Raw genomic sequence first — 23,078 nt, forward strand, 5'->3', positions numbered from 1 at the left:
AGGCAACTTGTACAAGGTTTGCGCAATTGTTTATTTAATCATACAATATTGACATTTAATCCAATGACGTTTTTATTCGCAACCAATGATTTTACATCTACTAGGTCACTAAAATAAATATCCTTTTCTCAAACATGCAATGAAATATTGATGTTATGTTCCTTATAATAGGCTGCGAAGTATGACGTTTCAGGTGCGGCTAGGACAAAAAGTCGTTAATGGAATTTCATACACATCTTGCAGGCCTAGGCCGGCAAAGTCCTCTTTTTTAATTTTCATTTCACAGATATTTGTGACACAGCATCGTGGCATTCATCCATTAAAAAAAACTAGAGGCAGTATTTGCTTTATGGTTCGTAATGACACTCTGCCACTACGCCTATAAAAAAAAACAAAAAAACAATGTTTGCTATAATTTGCAGTTTTATTTGTATAAAATCAACATGAATTTAATAAATAATACATTCTATAATTTTAAATTATAAATTTAACTACACAAATAAAAACATTTAAAATATTTCATCTAAACGTTAGCGGTAAAAAGGTCTACTCAAACACGCGTAGTTATATTTTTTAAATTGTTATGGAGGTAAAGTTGAAAGATATTCATTCTGTTTTATTGGATTTATGGTGCGTTGTTGATTTTTTGACTTTAATATGAGTTCCGACGAAATAATGAAATTAATATTAATTGTAATCGTAGGTGTTGGAATTGGCAGCGTAAGCAGAATTGATTTTAAATAACTTGCTACCTCTGCCGCCAAGTCAAAGACGAAGTATGTATATGGTTGCTTATGGCAATTTTATTATTTGAGAAACTAAGAAAAATGGCTTACAGTTTATTAGAAACAGTTTTGTGGCATATTTTAAATGAATGTAACTACAAATTCGTCAACACTGTGAAAATTATACTTATTTACTCCATGCATAAAGCAACGATGTATGTGAAACGTGATATCAACATGAAAGACTATGTAAACTTATGTGACGAAAACGACAGTGAGACGGATACAAGGCGAAAAAATCAAAGATACATGAAAATATACGGGTAGTAAAAATACACGACTCGTGTAAAACATACGCGTGATAATGATATAGGTACGTGTTGGTTATATTTTGGGTGTAGTTTACTTTTAGTTTTTTCTATAAATAAAACTTGGGTTTCGTGGATTTTATATTTTATTTATTTCATTGCATGTTTGAGAAAAACACTATATATACCTCGGCGGGAAATGGGGTTGCCCGCGCTCAGACCTATCCGGCCTCGCTTCGCTCGGCCGTCTATATGTCTTCGGCCGGCAACCCCTTTCGTCCCGGCCTCTGTAGTAATGTACTATTTTCATTATTTTGAAGATCGCCGGTTCGAACTCTGGCTCGCACCAGATCTAATTGGATATTTCTAGTATAGGTACCTTATGCATTTGTGAGTTTCTAAAAGTTATGATTGTTATGAAATATGAAGGATTAAAAAAAAATCCGGTTGTAAAAAAGCTGAAAGGATTCTCGATACAATCGACGCACGACGTTTGAATTCCGACATTACTGCCGATAGGGCATGTTTGTCCCCTTTACGCCCGAGTTATCAATAAACAATAGTGGAGTGCTGTTATTATTAGTAGAGTATATGTAGCTAGGTTTGAGCCGATAGCTATAATACTTACCTTGCCGTACAGAATCAACAGGCGACCTTTTTATTCTCCAAATGCTTGTCGTACAGTCATCAGCAATAGTATCTTACACAACTAGGGCCGCAAAAATATGTGACACGTTCTTATTTGGAGCGCAATAAGAGCGCGTCATATATTTTTGCGGCCCTAGTTGTGTAAGATACTATTGCTGATGACTGTACATACCAGTAAGAGTTATAACAGCGGTATTTATTTCATTACGTGTTTAAAACATGATATATAACGTGGTACATAACAACATTTATCAAAACAGACGGAATTACATCTTATAAAGTCATCTAAGTCTCTTGGACATACCTAAGTCCAAATATCATACACGAAAATATTTATATTCATATTCCAGAAAACTTTTTTTTAGTTCTATCGTGCAACACATATTGCAGTCGATAGTGATATCACACGTGTCAAATTATGTCGCATTTTATGTGTAAGTATTATGTTGGTTTTACCTACATGTTTAGTTCAGGATATAACGTTTTAGATATCAACATAATTTAATGGTTTTTATAAAATAATAATCACACCTGCACATTCAACATTTATTTCATAATAACATCCATAATATTATTTAAGCTCCATATATTTCACAAATTTCACAGTCATTATTCTAATGATTAAATATTATAATGGGGAAGTAGGTGTGTTTGGCGTTTTCCAAATTACATCGAATATACATGACGTGTGTCGTAATAAGTAATAGGTAATACAGTAGAACCCGCTTAATACGATCACGTTTAATACGATTTCCCGCATAATACGCCATTTTACGCCGGTCCCTGCAACTTTAGGCCTGTTTTCATACATTTTTTCACGGTTAATACGACTCGCGTCCCGCTTATTACGCCATCTAAAATTCCCGTTACGCACCATCTGGACGTTTGTGTTATTGAAATAGGTAACCGTCGCACAGTCGTATTGTTATGCAATACACCGTTTTTACTGTGTTATTACCTACCTTAGGTTTTTTGTTTTGTCTATCATTTTTTGTCGGGTCTTTATCGGGGTGAGAATGCTATGCCATCTGCTTGACAGTTACGGACCACGGAGTAGAAGCTACCGCTCTTACATTTTTATTTGCAGTTAGCTACTCCACGACATTTTAGTTGAGCCTATCGTTAGTGTTCCTAATAGATTATTTAACCGCGTGTGAACATAAACTTACCTACTCTTAGATATCATACGCCCATTAACACCGCTGCGGTGTTTGTACATGAAATAATACTACTCACGTTTAATACGATTTCCCGTTTAAGACGCTTTTTTTGCTAGGTCCCCTCAGAATCGTCTTAAGCGGGTTCTACTGTATTTGTATTTTATATATTTTGGTCTAATTATAATATTATATACATTTTATAGACGGTATATACTCGTTGTATATGGTACAACAGACCGTCTACATCCAATTTATTGGGACTCCTCAACATGATAATATGATTGAAGGTACAGTCGACGCCAAACATATCTTTAAATTTTTCGCCTTATTACTAAGGAGTAAGGTGTGTAATTCTGAAACTATTGATAAACTGAATGTACGGTTTTTATTTACGTATGTACACAATTCGACTATCGATATTATATTAATCGACTTTTCAGTATATCTTTTCACATAATGAATTACTTGTTACATTTACTTAAGTTACAATCATGGAAATGCACTTTAGCCTACATAGGGTATTGTAGGTGCTTCATGTATAATGGACCACTTATGGAATCACCTCGGTGTATGTCTACATACATCAAAGCAAGTCACTAACCTTAGGGACGAAACAAGTAGGCCTCTTAAACGTAATTCAATAATTTATAAAATATTTTGTTTATGGCAACAGTGTATATGTATCACGTCTACAATTAAAATAGTAAGCAATATTTAGTTAACTGTGAGTTATAAATTGACATATTATTAAAATAAAATTTACAAGCAATGTTATCACTTCGTTTTAGACCCGAGTAGGGGTCCAGAATAAAAAAGGTTCCGTCACACAGGCGCGTCTTCCGGGCAGGGCGTGAGCGTTTTATATGTATGTAAAAGCGGCGCGTCCCGCTCACGCGTCGCCCGCAAAACGCGCCTGTGTGACGGAGCCTTAAGACATTTTAAAATACGTATCTACACGTATCAATGTACATATTTTCACAGCTTTTTAAAGGGTTATTACAGCTGACTTAGTGATCCCTATTACTCGGCAATGGCTAACATTATCTACCTATAAGCATTGGAAGTATTTTATGGGTTTTCTTTAAAAAGGTAACCCATTTTCGATTATTGACAAGGGGAATATCTATTTTTACTTATGGCAGTAATGTCTTATCAGTAACTGAGAATAGGTTACCTCTTGTTTGAAAACGTCACATATGGTATGGTGGTTAGTCGTAGTAGCCCACTGAGCCGCTATTAAGGCCGCTACATTGAACACTTATTTCCTTGGCTTATAAACATTAGCATAGTCATAATATAGCCAGGGTAGCATCCACACCATGCAGTAATGGTAGCTATAATAAATCCTTCTAGCATAATCAACTTCAGAACATAGATTCGTGACAGCCTTATCTAAGTATTTGATTAGTCTTAATATAATTATATACAAATAAACATACGACCATGTCTGGCACGACTTGTTTGCATGGCCTTGAAATAATTACAATTAAACAAAATTAATATCACAGGCAAAGAATCGCATAAGCTTTGGCGCGCACGTACTTTTAGTCGTAAGTGTTCCACGCTTAACTCGTCACGCACGGGTCTAGACTCCAGTAGAAGTCCATATGTTCGGGAGCAAATTGGAGCTGCTGCAGCAGCGCAACAGAGCGGCGCTCTGTGCGGGCCGCGTCCGTGTTCACCGGCATCGACAGCTCCTCGCCCAACCCTCACCCATGTTTGAAAGACGTACCCTCGCCGGGGTCTAAACTTATGGGCTTTTCGGGCAGTGGTCGATTGATCATCTTTCCAGATGAGTTGGATGCTGTCGACTTGTTTGATTTTATAGTGGAAGAGTGTTGTGGACTACTTGCCGAGATGCTTAAGGATTTACTCGGAGAAGCAGAGGGAGTCGTTGAATGTATTTTTTCGCGAACAGCTCGTAGATACGGTCCGCGAGGTACTGCTTGCTCACCGACAACATCAGGCATGACACCCAATAATGACTTTTTATCCTTGTCGCAATTGGCTATTTCGGCATATAAATGAACCGCAAAATCTTTAGGTTCGAAGTACTCGTGAGCTAGGGCTGTCTGCCTGTTGTATGGAGAAAGAGGTGTTAATTTATCTAGTGACGGTGTCCTTGTACCGACACTGATCATCTGTTTCTTGTTTTTGCCAATCCTTGGTGTAGTATTTTGGAATGGCAGTTCGTATATGTTTTCATCAACAGTCATCGAGGTTGGCGTGTTAGTATTGCAACTCTCTTCCACTTTGATTAATTCATATAAATGCTCTATCATTTCACGAGCTTCAACATAGTTTTCAGGATCTTCTAATTTCTCTTTTAAAGTTTCTAAAAGCTCCTTTGTCAGTTCTTCTGGTAATGTTTGCGTGGTCTTGTCTTCTACAGGAACCACTTGTTCTGTGTACATGTCGGGAAGAGTAGTCTCCTGAATTAAGTCTTGCGCTCGAGGTTCGTTGAGTCGATGGCGTTCGGAATATTCGTTTACTGATAACTGAGAAATAGAACCCGCGTTGTCAAGTCCAGAGTTCATACCGCAGGCACAGAATCTATCGCAAAACGTTCCACATGACGAGTTTGAAGATATCAAAAAGTTTTTCACTGTGACACAGTACCCTTTTCGCCTCATCCACCTTATAAAGCTTACAAACATTGCAATTATTGCACATCCCAAAGCGGTAACTATAACTATGCCGATCACTTTCTTATCTCTATCACTCAAACCACTTTGACTGTTACTTTTGTGAGGGAATCTGGGATTTTTTATTTCAACAGCATTTCCTTCTTTTTTACTCCTATATTGCTCACATTTAATGCTAGGGTCTTTATTACAAACGCTATCCAAAAATTTCTTGAATAACATATTTTGTTCCGGCTCGTTGAAACATCGAGCAAAAAATTCATCGACGGTACAGTAACTCTGCGAAATAAACGCATCTTCCGTGCTCACATCCAACACTTTCACAAGCCATGGAGTTATGTTACAATGGCATGGTGTACCGAAGTAATTGTCTTTATAGACAACATTTTGGGCAGAATTAGCGTAAGCATGGCCGATAAACATCAGACTCTCGGCGTTTGCTGTCTCTATTTCATTTTCAGAAAACACCAGTTCTTTTACAGATGCGCTTGTAGCCACTACAGCATGTGTGGGTAGTTCGTCGAAACTGTTGCGTTCCATTTGAATTTTGTTCCAGGAAGAAATAACGAAGCCTTTTTCCATGAATTTGTTGAACTTGCTGTCCTGAATGACGACCGCAACAATAGTAGCGTTGATAGCCCCCGTGTCGATAATTTCAAATCTGAAATATAAGCAGACTAGGTTATAAATGAGACACATTTAAGACAAATTTAAGTAAGATCGTTAAATATTGTAAATAAAATTTACTAACATATCGTAAGAATCGTAAATTAAAATTCAAGCTACATATACACACGTGTTTCTTTTCCGCATTTCTACACATCTTTTGAACATTTATAAAATCGAGGATGTTTTGGCGAATAGGTCAACTATGTACATGAACAACCGTTATAGCATCTATTTTAGAACAATGATCCCAAAGCCTTACCTTGTATGAGAAATATTTAGGCTAGCGACAGCAGATAGGAGAGCTTTTGTTGCTATTTGATGTACTTTGCACCCGTAGAAGTGAAGGTTGTTGATAAGGGAGTTTTGGGCAAAGGCATCGCTTTCTATAAGAGCAAATGAGCAATTGACCGCCAACACTGTGTTATAAGTGTTTGCCGAAAATGATCTGGTCTTCAACGCACGAACTTCAATGCCCTCCATAGTAATCCCAGCAGCAGAGGACCCGAATGCCTCTTCAGGAAATTCTGGTATTGTCAGGTTTTTTAACTCGATCTGGAAAACAGAAAAATGATATTCTTATATATCTACCTCTGTTTACACGGTGTATTTTTAAATTTAAGTAACATGTTTAGTACGAGTTTATACATTTGCTACTAAACGCAAGTACTATCTTGAACGATCGATATTCAAAATGTCATTGATATGTCATAATTTTCAATTGTTTGGTGGATTTAAATCTGATTTAAATATAATGTCCATGTAACAACAATGCTATCAACTACTTTTAACGAAAAAAAAATGTAACTATGCCATTCAATATCCTTGTTTGGTGAATCAACCCGTCCACTCCGGCGCTCCGCCTATTACAATGTACTTAGCCATACTCCGAATTTGACAGAGTTTAAAAATAATTGTGTAATGTAAATGTCGCAATCAGCGATATTTGCACATTAATGGAAAAATAACCAAGACTTATCGGTATAAGTCTTTGTTATTTTTAGATCATTTATTTAAAGAAATTATGATATATGTATGTCTACCTATGTAATCTATGAACACTAAGAGCAAAGTAGTTTCACCACTACTTGATACAAATGTAGTCCCCATTTTCCTCTCTGGATGGCGATATTATGGAAAATATTTGCATCTTCTTCTTTTTTTCTTTTTTTTTATTATGACTCGTTTGACTTTCGATTTTTAATTATTATAAGAGGAACGAAAAGAAATGCGAACATATTTATGGAAACACCTATTTAACTCTTAAATTATAATGATAAATGACAATTATAAAAACAAAGTCAAACGAAGGGGCATAGCTGTGGCTAATATTAGCCACAAGTAATACAATTATATGAAATTGAGTTTTTTAATATACAGAGGGGAAAATTTGGATTAAGGGATTAGGTACATCTTTGTTGATGTGCAATTAAAACAGCAAAAAATAGTCCCAAGAGAAGCCATTTTCTATTGGGTTAGAACTGCATGCATCGGTACCTACAAATGCTAGCGTTTTACATATTTTAAGAGATCCTTACGAAAATTGGAGTTTATAGAATAGTGTATTTACCTACTAAGAGTTTTAGTAAGACTCAGTAACATTTTGAGTTTCAAGCGTACTAGATAAACACTAGAGATAATTGTAAATATTACCTACCAACTCGCTAAACTCGCTTTGCGTGTAACATTCGCAGTAAGACGCTTATATAGGTACTGATTACGTTTAATAAGCATACTAACCGTCATTCCTGGCCCGTGCTCTCCGACGTTGGCCGCTGAGCGGTCGAGCTTAAATGCTCTCGAGTCTAGTTGTAGCTGTCGAACGTTGGAAATACTCATGGTCAGTAGCCAGGAAAATGCTGCTCCTTCCACTCTAACGTAGTCGCAATCTCTGATGGATACGGAAAGAGGCCCTGCAATGAAAAATTACATATTAAAATCAATATAATTAAGTCCTTATTATCCGTGACCAATGTTTCTTTATGGGGTATACTTTTATAAGTATAAGTGGGGTATAAGTGGATGACAGAAATAATCGCGATAGTCTCGACGAAGCAAAATAGAAAGTTATTCCATTCCTACAATCATGATTTGTAGGTACCTACTCGAATTTAACTTTATTTGTTTATTTATTGCTCTTAAAGCATATTGATATGAGTACCTATATATCTATGTAGTTAAAAAAATACTAATGTAGATTTATATGAATAAATGTCACATGATAGGTTAAATGCTGAGAAATGTCAATGTATTGTTTCTATTGTCTTTGACACATTCTCACTTTTGTATTTGGTTCCGTTCGCCCTATGAGTCATTATCCTGTAAAACACGAATGCCGAGTCGGGGAAACGTATATTTTTAGACAGCAATCCGCGGACGGACGCCGCTGCTGGCTACCTAGCCGCTCAAACGTGTCCCCGATTTGGAATTAAAGTAAATTCAGATCACGGCTGCATATCACTACTTGAAACGTGAAGTATTACTTTTCTGCGTTGAAGATTTGGCAACTGATATGTACTTGGACTACTTGTATGTTTGCGCTAGATGCTAAATCTCTATTTTTGATACTTATGCTTATGCCGCTAATATAAGACAAGGGTTCTAATTAACTATAAGTACTATAACAATCACTAACTTGCATTGTACAGTTTAAATAATAATAGTTGAGTTAGTCTATCATGATAATACGAGTATTGATGCCCAACAGAATGATTTTTTTCTAAATAAACGCACCGCGCCAGGATTGCTTGGCCTCAATAATCGCCATTTCTTTAGATTTTCTGTTTGAGGTCAGCGTTTGTTGTATGTAGCATAATGTTTCATGCTTCAAAAACAAATGATAGCTCTATCTGTACATATATTGACATTATAGGAGCCAACAACGGCGACAAAGGTAAGAAACAATAGGAGCATTCATGTCTGAATGAAACTTAATACTTATAGAAATACTGTACATAAGTACAATTAGGTAACGCAAAAGACGCATTTTATCAACAGCCTGTATGCCTCAGATCTATTACATTACTTCAATAGAACAATGGAATTCATCAATGAAATTGGATCTAAACCTAGAAAATACATCGAGCGGGTAAAGTTGATAGAATACATAATTTATAGATATCGTATATATTAATTAACTTAGAATTAATTTAAAATTACAAATAATAAGAAATGAAAAAGAGACCGACGCGTGGGAGGCAACCTATAGTTCGTTTTTTTAGCATTAGAAAAAAGTTGCAAGAAGGTAAGAGATCTTGACATGTCTTTTGATTGAAAAACGCTTTTTAAAAATCAAAAACTATTACTTATGAAAACAGAACAATTTAATGATCGTATTTGGTTCATAGTTCTTACATATTTGCCGTAACTTATTATTAAAATGTGTTTTTCAATTAAAAGACACATCAAGATTGTTTACCTTATTTCTAATGCTAAAACGAACTATAGGTAAAGGGTAGGGTAAGGTCGTGTTTTCCACCGTAGCCATAAAGCTGCAGAGGCGATTTTAATAAATGAGCTGTCTTACGATACGTTTTTTTGAGCCCTTTGAGTTGTATTTAAGAGGCTGCTCAGTACGGAAAAATCAATGTAGGGTCGTTGACTAACCCTAGTCACAGAATAAATAATAGTACTAGGTACAGAAGACTGACTCTCTAACAAAAGGCGTCTGTTACGATCAGGACAGATATGGCCGCTAGGTGGCGACATCGCCACGCGCGGATTATGGCAAATCCCAAAATTGGGCTCGAACGGATGTACTTGTAGCTACCTGTAGCAAAGCGACGAAATTGCGGAGTGAGACACGCCTGCTCTAGTGTAAATTTCATTGGATAGCGTGAAGCGATGTACGCGATTTTTGGCTTTTACCTTTTTAATTTTACTCGTACAATACAAGATTTGTTCTTAATATAAGTTGTTTTATATTAACGACCATCAATTGCATTCTTTGCTTTAACAACAGTTTTCGTGCACACCGGAGCAGACTATCGTATCGGCATTGGCTGAGAGCTTCGATTGACCGAGGTCATTGGCTATTGACTGCGTCCTAATTTTCTACACCAATGATAGCAGAGAGAAATATCAGAGAGTAAAATAAAACCGGAAGCCATTCATGAATTTAACATGACATGGAGAACAATTTAGATGACATCTCAGCCCAATCGATAGGCATTTAGCTTGCCATATTTAGATACCATTTTGAACTAGAAAATTGACACATGCCGAATATTTTTATATGTAAGTACGTGAACGAGTATGCTGTAGAAGGGGTTGTATTAGTAAACGAATAGGTACACCCAGCTGCAAAAGTGCATGGCGACCTTACGAATGAGTTACTTATAATGTGTCCATGCAATAACATACATACATACCTATTTACTATTTCCAACAGAGCTCCATGTCAGACTTGCTTGTTATAGTAGTAACTATGTTAGGGTTATACACATTTTAGAAAAAGGTCACTTCTGTGCACTATATCACAAAAGTTAACGACTCTGGTACATATCTATCCCGGTTTTCTTATTTGAGTCAGCTTTAGATTTACTTTAACTTTGCTATGCTTACAGGAAGGACGCGAACGTATTAAGTAATTAGTATTAGTGTCAGTTACCTAATGGTCACTTTTTTCGAGAGAATAGAAATTTAATATATTTTTATGAATTAATAGCTGTTGCCCGCGACTTCGTCCGCGTGGAATCTTATCTTCAACATTTTACATCTTTAGTACCAATAATTTTCATATCCAAGCAATGTTGAAATTATAAGTACCTACTTTTCTTTTTTAGCAAGTTGTATGAAGTTTGAAGTCAAGTGGATTTTGATGTTGGTTGCTGAAATTACTTTTCTTGTGTTCTCATAATAGGTACCTATGCCCTTATACAAAGATTCAAGTTCCGCACTCACAAAATATCTGATCTCCATACAAACGTGCAACCCCTTTCTCACCACCTTGGGGCATGATTTTCAAAAATGCTTGAATTAGTTTCCATGTTTTTTTAATTTAAAACGTTTTTACAAAGTTTCAAGTTCCTTGCTTAAAATAAAATTAGCACCCGCAGACGAATTTTCATCCCCTTTTTAACCCTCTTAGGGGTTGAAATTCCAAAAACGTTGCAATTATTTTTTTTTTATAATCGGCTATTATGCCTTTCTAAGAAGTTTCAAAACCATTTGTAATGGATTCAAACTTTCAACCCCTTTTAACCCTGTTAGGGGATGAATTTTACAAATCGCTGAAATCACTTTTCCTGTCTTCTAATAATATCCCTAAATACAAAGATTCAAGTCCTACACTCGAAAAAATGTTTGATATCCATACAAACTTTCAACCCCTTTTTCACCACCTTAGGGGATGAATTTTCTAAAACGCTGAAATTAGTTTTCTTGTATTTGAATTTGATACTTTTTTACAAAGTTTCAAGTTCCTAGCTTAAAATAAAATTTGCACCCGAAGACGAACTTTCATCCCCTTATTAACCCTCTTAGGGGTTGAATTTCCAAAAACGTTGCAACCACTTTTTTTGTAATGGGCTATTATGCCTTTCTAAGAAGTTTCAAAGCATTTATAATGGATTAAAATTTTCAACCCCTTTTTAACCCTGTTAGGGGATGAGTTTTACAAAACCCTGAAATTACTTTTCTCGCCTTCTAATAATATCCCTAAATACAAAGATTCAACTCAACCACTCGAAATTTTTTTTGATTTGCATACAAACTTTCAACCCCTTTTTCACCACCTTAGGGGATGAATTTTCTAAAACGCTGAAATTAGTTTTCTTGTATTTTAATAATATATCTTTTTACGAAGTTTCAAATTCCTAGCTTAAAAGAAAACTTTAACCCCATACAAACTTTCATCCCCTTTTTAACCCCCTTAGGGGTTGAATTTCTCAAAATCGCTTCTTATCTCTTGTACACTTAATAAATGCAATCTGGTGTGCAAATTTCAACTTTCTGGCTTTTGTAGTTTCGGCTCTGCGTTGATGAATCAGTCAGTCAGTCAGTCAGTCAGTCAGTCAGTCAGGACACTTGCATTTATATATATAGATAAGTACTTAACTCTAGTTAAGGCTTTTCTTAAAATTAGATCAATAGAACAGCTTTATGTACCCACGGACGTTAGATAATAATTTTAATAACTTTATTATCGACTATTGTAATGGTTATCTTATTGTTTTAACTTGTAAGGAAAGTCCGTGTTGTGCTTTATTTGTTTGTCGGGATGTGGAGTGCGTCACAACTTAGCATCTGCCATCACAACGCACATGTCGACTCCGAATCGGCGACAATATTCACTTTGTGAAACGTAATGCATTCTTCGTATCGTCAGAGATAGACCAGAGGCATACCTACGCAGACTAAACTACGCTCGTTATGAGGAATAATGGAATTCACACGTTATTCGCCTGTCAGCTGCTCTTAGGTTAAATCTAACTAAGGTTTAGTGTGTTTACTTCTGGGGATGAAAACACATTATTGTGATCACAATTACTAGTCGTAGGTTATAAATAGTTAAAATAACTCATTATTAGGTACTTATTTGAGAAATATTTTCCATCCTGAGAAATAATAGGAGTATTAACCTTTTGAACGCCACAGACGGCAATTGACGTCAACGCAAAATTATGACAATGACGCCAAAGACGGCATTTGACGTCGATCGTTTTTTGATGAAAATCTACTGAAAAACATTCTACTTTTAGGTTGGCATTATTTATTTACAAAACTAAGTTTTACCCCCTTGGCGTCAGAGTCACGGCAAATGGATGCGCCGTTTGGCGTTGAAAAGGTTACAAATCGCATTTTCGGTTGCTTGATAAGTGAAAACATATGCTTTTAGAGTTTTTTCTTTATATATCCACGGATATTTTGTCATTGCCACATTACATCAGTGTATCTTAAATTATATAGTACCTAAATGCGATATATGTATTAATAATAGGCAGTTAATTAGGAATCAGAAACGGAAACACGTAGTCTAATAGTGCAATCCTGTCACGCATACGCTTGTTACACAGCTGTAGAGCCAACGTCCTGGTAGCGGCTACCTTTCAATTGGAACCTTTTGGATACCATATCACACACCCAAATCACAATAGCGTAGCTAGCATACTAAACAGCCTTACCCCTAGAACTCTGCGTATCATTTGAACTTAGCTATAGCACATGTGCAGATATCTTCGCTGGGCAATTATTCAGATAAGGGGTCGCGAGAGCAAAACTTGCTTTAGCAAACGTATCGCTATAAGTACTAAATTTTGTTATAAATAGGTACAGTTAGCATCAAATAGATAGTGACGGCCACATTGGCCAAATATATCGTAGGTAACACACTTTTACCATGGAAATTAGGATGTGTGCCAATATTTTCGGCCAGTTTTACCGACATTAATATTTATTTTTAATTGTTTGCAAAGTGTTTCGGACCAGGTAAACAATTCACATTTTTGTCAAACGGAAGACAGGTTATAGAGGAATAGTGTGCTCCTAAATTATTATAAATACTTTGTGTGTTATACCTACCTGCTTTTATATACGTACTTCGATTAATTGTTAAATTACATTACATTACATTGTTAAATTTTATGATGGTGACTGTATAGTGAAATAATTATTATCACATAAATTTCGCTTTGCATATTAGTTACGTAAACCACTTTAGTTACCTTTGATGTTACTGAAGGTGCTTTCCTCTATACGCAGGATGTCGCTCTTCTCAATTTCAAGGTACACGCTGATAACGTTGAGGTTAATGGCTGCGAACTTCCTCATCAGCACGACTCTATTACCAGATAGGTAAATATGCCTCGCATCTTGTAGTTTTGCCAAGGAGTTCGCGCCAAAAAGGACACTTTCTGCTCCCGTCACTATGAGGTCAGTCGTGGATTCGGGCAAATCTCCTTCCAAAATATCTATTGTCTGAAAAAAAAAAGATGCTGTTATTCATTACCTACGTACTTCAGAATTTTTGGCGTCGTACATAAATATATAGAATTTGATAAAGTGCATTTGAGATCTTCTAAAGTGATTTAATCAATTTATCAACGATATGACACTATGATTATATCCTTCTCTCGACTACATCCCGACTAGCGCTATCTTCTAGTCAGGAGTTAAGAGGATGTTGAATATTTCCGTCAAATGTTTATAATCTTATGAACATAATGTAGTATCCATCGAGTATATTCCCATTTGTCCCCGCCCCACGTGATCACCGCCATACTTGAGGCGGGGAAAAATGGGAATACACCGTCCATCGTCGAATGTGCAGTCATGAAATCGTAAAATGTAGATTTTGTTTATAAAACACTTTAGTCACGTTATAGTATGAGTAACTTTATGTATAATAACGCCTATTCTACTACATACGCCTATTCTAACCATAGCCATGTTTATGTTTAGCATGAACCTGTGAATGTAGAGGGTGTTAGCCAACGCTGTCTGCTTCACAAAAGGTCCTTTGTGTTCTGATGTTGATAATAAAAATATAGTAGGTAGGTACATGTAGAGGTTTATAAAGTCCATTAGCTTTCTGTATGAACACTTAAATGATTACGATTCTTCATTAAATAAACCTTATTAAATAAAGCAAAATAATTTTAAAGCATGGGTATTTGGTGGAATCTACATTTAATAGCAGCGCAGCGAGAGCTAGTCGTAAATAAGGGCTACAAACGGATACGGGCAAGTGATTGAATTAATGGTACTCCTATAAGCACGCTTAGAGGGGATACGACCGAACCAAAGACACGGAAACTCTTCAATTCAACTTGTTATTACCTATAGGTATAACAAATTTTTAGTTGAATTATTTTTTTGAATTGATGAGTATGTGGTGATATACCCCTAGGAGGCATATCTCTTAGCATGTACTGTGAGTGTGTTTGATATTTTAAAACACTTTTTCTATTAAATAAGTGTTTAATCGTATTAGTATACAAAAGAAAATTCCGTTCCCGTACGGCATATGTATTCGTTCATTCTTGGAATCTGTTTCTTGTGGATTTAATACAGAATTTAGACTCACAGGCGAACAATAGTAGGTAGTACATACTCACGAACAGATAGATAGGTAAGGTTCTATAGACTTGTAATAAAGTAATGCTTTGTAATAAAGCATTTCACAATTCAATAATTATTTGTGCAACACGAGAGCAAAGTTAGTTTCTGATGCGACTGCTTATTTTGAGTCTCGAGGAAGTGAAACATTCTATAATATAGCGTAACGTAGCGACGGTAACAAAGACACGAAGTGCGAAAAAAACTTGCGTCTCGTGTGGCATATATAATTAACTTTTCACCTTAGTCGCAAGATCATATACTTAGGTAAGAAATACAATAACCCATTGATCCATTCACTCATCCACCCAATTTTTAAGCAACAAAGCAAGTGTTCGAGCTGCTGAGGTGAAAACAAAATGATCTATTGTTATAAAAGATTATTAGTCTATTATTAAAAATACGTAAAACATCCTTTACTTCGACGGCGCATCGACTTGCCTCGCCCGAAACGTGATGTTTCACATCCTGTTATCGTTATCGGATAATATAAGGTCAATAGTTCCTTGCACATTACAGACGAGCTCATTTTGTTACGTGAATTGCTAGAAAGGACATTGCCACTGATGAATTATACAATTTATACCGTATTGTATTGTACTTACAGCATGGCTGATATGTTGTCGTCTGAGTTCACCACGTTTGTGGAAGTGATAACAAAACCACAGCGGATACCTACTTATATACGGATGCAGATATTTTGTAGAAATTAACATAACATTCAAAATGTAAAATGTTATATAATTTTGATCCCATTCATTAGCGCAAAAATTGATATTAGTGAATGCCTAACTACAGAATAAAATTAATCATTTAACTTTCGTGATGCAAGTTCATTTATCGTCGTTTATGTGTCGGTATCATTGATATCCGAATAACTATTCAAAAACATGGTGTAATGTAAGATATAACTTACTTTTAAGGTACATGCCGATACATAACAACTTAGTGAGTATGATGCAACAGTTTCATTCACAGAATGCCGACTAACTTCAGATTGCCAACTTTTTGGTACTCGGCGAATACTGACTCAGAATCTGGTTTGAGCACTTACGCTTTGGCAATATAGGCCAGCCGAGTTGTGTTACCCTTTTACGGTATCGGAAGGGCATGATGTTGATGAATGCAACACACAGGCTGTAACGTTTATTGCTGAATTTGGAACATAACTGCACATATTGAAACAAATGTAAAAAAAAACTGATCGTATTTGGAACTAGTAGAGAACAAGTGTGACAGTTATTAATGATTTGCGGTCGATATAAGTCTAGTGAGAACTAGTGTGGACTTAGTGTGGATCCATCCGAGAACGTTGCTTTACTTTCTATGCATCTCGTTCATAACTATTAGTATATTATGTAGTGCGAGTGAGATGTATAGGAAGTAAATTATGTTTGTAGACGTTATATCGTATATGTTTAGTTTTGACAAGTGACTCATGGTACGGGTACTGAACATTAATCGATTTTATGATCGAATAAACAGATTATCTTGAACTAAAACAGTTATCAACAAAATCACGGCTTTTCGAAATACAGATGCGGCTGGCGAATCGAATGGCTTTTAGGCGAATTAGTTTTAAAATACACAAGTATCACCTGATCACGAAGAACGATTTGATATTTCACGTCATCTAACTTTTACTTTAATTCAATTCGGCTGATCAAAACGAAAACTACCAACTAATAATATTATAAATACTTTAACGTGTTATGCGCACATTAGTATACAAAGTTAAGTCGTTCAAATAGTTTTGCAAATTATACGGAAGTATTTAACGAGACATTTCTTTAACCGAAACTAATGACAGCTACCAGCAAACAATGGGTCGTGATCTATTTCGTACGTACCTAGTAGTTGAACATTTTGAAAACTAGGTGTACCAGGCGGATGTACAGCACAATACCCAGTGATTTCGATTGGCTTTGATAGGGCATAAGTCAATTGAAACAATGGCTGGGTGCGTTCGAGACATTGCTAACTGCAAAATATTTACAAGATACCTACTCGTACATACTGTACATATGCACTTTGTTTTCCAATCCATACCTGAATCCAATCTATACGGACACGTTTATTATTATCCTTTACATATGTAAATTACGTATGTAAATGTAAGCTATAATATACACTAATATGTTAAATCAGATAGTTAACTACTTAAACATGATCCAGTCCAGATACTTAATTAACTTAATAAATTAATTGTACATAAGTATCTCCAGCAGTAGCCACTACTTGGTAAAATAAAATACCTACTTCGAATTTTGTATGTTTTACTTAGCTGAAATAATGACGATTATATAATTTAAGCAGTTATACCTGAACCAGAATAACAAATTTAATAAAATAAATTGTCTTAGACGGAACTATTTTTTCGGTCTGCTAAGGCATAACTTGTTTGGCCTTTTTTTTTTTTTTTTTTAACGTTGGGAAAATGCTTTTACGCATCCCGTCTCGAGGGGAGCAAGACGGGTATGACGGACTAAAGGGCGTGGACCTACTACCGTCTAAAAACCCAACGAGTGCCACCTCCGCCTATAACGGAGCGGCGCAGGATCGCGGTGAGCATTCAACTGCGACGTTCCAGCGGGCAGCCCGCAAGCGGGCTGCAGGCTCTATGGGGCATTAAGTACTTTAGTGCCCCCCGTTCAATGGTACTACCATAGTGGGTGATTCCCCAATCCCCACATGGGTCTACTAGGGCGGAGGTAGCAAGTGCGCATAACGTCTGCGCCGACCTCCTGGTCTGCGTCGACGGAGCGGGTGAGCTTCCGGATCGTTTTCTCGCTCTCGTTCCGAAGCCTCCTTCTGCGAAATTATGCCCTCGCAGAAAGAGGCTACCGCTCTCCAGTTCCTCTCGCTGTCAAGCATCGCCCATACAATGCTTGGCAGTGAGAGGTCAGCTCTCACTTCTTGGCGTAATACGGCTCGGCTGAGTTCCCAGGCGGGGCATTCTTCAAGCACGTGGCGCACTGAATCTACTTGTGCGTCGCACTCGTAACACGCTGGAGTCTCCTCTCGTCCAATCCGGTGCAGGTACGCTCCGAAGCACCCATGGCCAGAGAGTACCTGCACTAACCTGAAGGTAAGAGCCCCGTGGCGCCGCTTTACCCAATAGTCCAAGTGGGGACGAATGGCTTCTGTTGTTGCCCGGCCGTAAGGCGATGCCCCTAGGTCTTCGTCCCATTGGAGAAGCATGTGATCCTGTGCCAGGGCACGTACACGCTCTAACTCCTGCCAGCAAGGGACATGCCCATCCGTCATCCGTTGGGTTTTGAAGCGATATACTTCAGCTAGGATTTGTGCTTGAAGTTCCCATGGGGGGTCCGCCGCCAATGTCGTCACTGCCGTCCACGAAACTGTGCGGTAAGCCCGCACCGCCCTCATTGCAATAGCCCTCTGAGGTCTTCTCAAGAGGACTTTATTCTGCGTGGTGAGTGCGTCAACCCACAAAGGGGCCCCATACATGGCCATGCTGCGCAGTACCCCAGAATACAACTGCCGGCATCGGTTGTCCGGCCCCCCAATGTTGGGCAGCAATCGCCCTAACGCGGCAGCAGCAGCCACCAGCCTAGGTGCGAGAGCAGTGAAATGTGCCCCAAAGCTCCACCGTCCGTCCAGTACCAGGCCAAGGTAGCGCATTTGGGCCTTAACCAGCATGATTTCGCCGTCGATTTCAATTGTTGCACCACGGGGCGGCCCTCTGCGTGGACCATGAAAGAGTAAGACATCCGTCTTATGCAGGGCGACACTGAGACCGAGTTGACGTATGCGGTAAATCACCATCTCGGTCCCTACGGTAGCCCTGCGTGCCGCTTGTAACTTGTTTGGCCTATGAAACTACAAGTCAAACTAATTTATGGATTTGTCGGTGATATACATAATTAAATATACATAGATTAGAGTGGTAATAATGTCACCTACAGTCTTTTTTCCTTCTTCAGGGTTGTTAGTCCCCATAGTCAAAATTTACCTTTAAAAAAAAAATCTGTATTAATTATCAAGGCCTAGGATATCCAAATGTATTATTACAAAACAACTTTACATACCACCGCGATTCGTCATTGACATAATGTATTATTATACTATAGTACGATATCAGCAACAAGTTTGTATAATAAGACACAAGAACGAGGCCTGTCCACGGCCGGTGTATGTAAAACACGTGACATCTATTCAACATCTGACCGTAGTAGGCTGTATTACGCTGTCATAAAGGCTGCAAACGAAACGAGACTGTTTCAACAACATATTCCTATAACTACCGAGAACCGGTGTGCTACTTCCATTATGTCCGCAGTAATGTTCGTCTCGACTCGTCTGATGTGAACGAGATAATTGCTGTTGCTACTTATAGGAAATAACTGTAATAGAACATTATATCGACCTAAACTTATTAAAATAAATTATTATGACGTGCGTTCTGTAAACCAAAATCCATACCAGCAGTAACCCGCCTAGTGGGTTGTATGTTTGACATCTGAGGAAAAGTTACGAACGCCCTCTAGGGCCTGGCAGTGACTATGTTATCATATGTAAAATAAACCATATACCTACAGACCTATAAACCAGCAATAGGCTTAATAGGTATTTATGCAATGCCTACTTGACCACTAACTAATTAGCGTTTTGGACTAAACACATTTACGACGTGCAGTTGCAGACACCTAGTCACCATAGAATGCACAAACTATATAACTATAACTATGTCGTTATTACCGTAATAATTATTCTAAGTATATGCTTTTCCTATAATAGGGTTTCCATCAAATAATAGTTACATGATATTAGCTTTCCATGTATCGCAGTAAACACGGTGCTTACTTACACGGTGCTGGACTCAACTATATGGGCAAGTCGTTAAAGTACTATGTTTAATGTACAAGTAGCTGCGAAAACTATAGAAATATATCTAATTGTTAAAATTTGTATTACTTATACTGTAAGTAAACTACTTAAACTAGTGTAAACGAACAATACATTGTTATCTTTAGGGCCTAGTCCTAGCCTCTTACCCTGATACCTTTAAAGTACAAAACTTAGTTGGTCTTAGTATGAAAACAGTAAAACTATAAAAAAATGTGTAAGTGTAACAAATTGGTGCAAAGTCAACAACTACAAATATCGTAGAGAGATACATATACGTAGTACTTGTTTACCTAACCAATAGAAACTCGAAACACAATTTCGTGATATGTGTTCATCGGTTCTAGTGAGATAGAGTTTTAGGAGTATCGTGGTAGAGGGTGCGCTCGTCGCAGGAAGCGATCTCTCATTACGTTTTTTTATGGAGTGTTCGTTGATCTCGCGCAGCTCGGCTCCTACATGTTGTTCTTTCTCGAAACGCGCCGAGACTGATCATTTCTTATGATTGGGATTTTATTCAAGCTATATACTGTTATTTTTCAACGCATTACGTCATTTGAGCGTCTGATTTCGTAATTATGGCGATTCTAAGAACTATAAATTGTGATTTGATTTAGCCCCGTCAAATGAATCATCAAATTTAGCTTTTGTTTTGTTTAATTTGATACTAGCGTACATAAAGACGCGGTCTCATTATTATTACGTCTATGATGTGAGTCAGTTGCCTCTTTCTTTGAACATCTCAGATCTCGGTATAAACAACAAGTAACCTTACTCCGTCCCGCCCACCCCGGTGTTTTGTCCGAGCGACGAGGTGCGTCTAAATGCTGTCTTGACTCGCAGCGATATCTAACTTAATTATACCTATATAATTATTGTAGAAATTTGTACAAGACTGAATTACCCTTCAATAGGTCGCACACGTAGGCCGTGTGGTCCATGGCATATCTAGCGCACAGTAACTCGACCAGGACAATAATAACGATAGTAATTAACTTCCGGCTTTGTGATCGGGGGACTTATCTGCAGTGAGTGTCCAACAAACGTGCTTAACTTTACTGTGATTATTGATTACCTACCCAACTACCTATACTAAACATGCACAAATAATGTAAGATTGGATAATTTGAGGTAGTCGCTAGGGTCTAAAATCTTCTTCTTCTTCTAGGTTCTAAAAATGTCGAGCCTAGATGTTAGTAACACTTAGGTTCTTTACATTACCAAAACAGTCAGTCGTACTGTTTAATTTAAACTATTAAAAAAAAATACGTATGTCTTTCAGATTATTGTTTTAAAAAGGCCGAAACGTGTATTGACCAACTCGTCAAGTTTGAATAGTTCTTATCCTTATGCACACTTACAAATGGCTTAAGCTATCAAAAAGTCAATTTAATTTATAAAATCATGAAAGGTTATTAGTATTAGTTGTCCGTTGTCCCTAACAATTTACCTATTTTCATTAAATTTAGTATTCTACTTTGTCTGGCAGTAGCTATTAGCCATTTGGTAAAATAGGTCACGTATACCTATTTCTGTTTTCCACTTTGCTACTGGAATCAACACCTATGAATTATTAATTATATTTATTGTATTTATAGGCCTGATTAATGAATGGTAAGATATTGAGTCGGCATAAAATAAATGCCATTGTTTTTGTTTCATTGTCGGTGATGGCTTAACGTTAACACGGTGACTGATAGCACTATCGGTGCCCTATATCTACTCCAGGAAAATGTGCCAAGTGCAACGGTATTTAGAACGGCACGCGTATAATATATTTATCTCTAATGCCGACTAAATTTACTCATTTAAACCTCATTAGCTAATGTCGATCGATAATAATTGACCACAATGGTTACTAAAATGTATTTACAACGATGTTTCAAAATTGACAAAACAGACAGTATAGTCTCCGTGGCTCACCACAAATAGCACGTTTGCGATTCTAAATCGGACGCTGTGTATGTTGAGTAGATGCTTGTTGTGCGATTCATTCTGCTTTCTCTTATCTGCACATGCCATGAGTATAGTCTATTTTAAATTTGTCAAAACGTGACCGCTGTGACGTAGGGAAGACAAAACACGAATAATAATACTAATCATTACGAGATTTACTATTTAGTTTAGGTGAATCTTATTATTATGTCAGTCAACCTACACAATGGAAGTATGCATACGTTGATATTCTCGTAGAAACGGTTGCTCTCATGTCAGGGCAGGTAGTCACCATTGTTTACAACGGTTTTTTTGTTTAGTTTGGTGGCCTTCACTGGAATGGATTGGTGTTTATGTCCTTGTTTGGTACATATTTGCACAATACATTTCATCAAATTATAAATTGATTACTTGTAAATAGTACCACCTTTTATTCAGACATACCTTTGCCTTTTAAAAACAGTTTTCCTTACAAAATATATGGTATATCAATATCACCAACCGGTTTACGTGCTAAGTTATTTTTACATGTTGGGTTTTTAACACAGTACAGTGAAGAGAAAACATGTATGTATATCCTCCCAATAGATACCTAATGGAAGCGGATGATACTCGTAATATTTAAATTACGGGATTAAGTATTAAGCTTTGCCAAGTAATTGACGAAAGCTTCCTATTCCTCAGTACGGGTCCACACTGTGCTCAGGAAGAAATTTATTAAGAGCTCTTTAATAAGTATTAAACTCACTGATAGGAACATTCATCACTAGTTTTATAACTAATTCATAAGAGATATACTATATACCTGATCACGGGGCACTGTGCAGTTAACAATAGTCCATGACGGGTGAGCAGCTGGGACACACTCGCAGAAAGTTTTGTACCGGTTACACAGTCCGAGTGAAGTGTCCGCACACACGAGTGAGTCAAAAGCCACGAGCACCAACAACGCGTATAGTCGCGACATGGTGCCGCGGCGAGCGCGACCGACCGCGCTTGACGACCGACATGCACAGACTGTGATCCGCACCGCCGACCGGCTGGCTGTCTCTCCGCTCTAGTGAT

At 37.3% G+C, this 23,078-nt stretch overlaps 2 protein-coding genes across 2 annotated transcripts in view; one reads left to right on the forward strand and one right to left on the reverse strand.

The window, feature by feature from the left end:
• The window catches only part of LOC134678949 (E3 ubiquitin-protein ligase MYCBP2), a 94,936-nt gene that overhangs the window by 37,174 nt on the left and 34,684 nt on the right, over positions 1–23,078 (forward strand). The window lies entirely within an intron of this gene.
• On the reverse strand, positions 2,214–23,046 carry LOC134678942 (uncharacterized). The gene is made up of 5 exons (XM_063537697.1): positions 22,819–23,046; positions 13,817–14,069; positions 7,893–8,065; positions 6,415–6,707; positions 2,214–6,147 (listed from the first exon to the last, which is right to left on the reverse strand). Exons 1-5 carry the CDS (start codon positions 22,978–22,980, stop codon positions 4,551–4,553), a joined length of 2,478 nt encoding a protein of 825 aa, XP_063393767.1. The 5' UTR covers positions 22,981–23,046; the 3' UTR covers positions 2,214–4,550.

This window comes from Cydia fagiglandana, chromosome Z (assembly GCF_963556715.1).
Source record: "Cydia fagiglandana chromosome Z, ilCydFagi1.1, whole genome shotgun sequence".
NCBI lineage: Eukaryota > Metazoa > Arthropoda > Insecta > Lepidoptera > Tortricidae > Cydia > Cydia fagiglandana.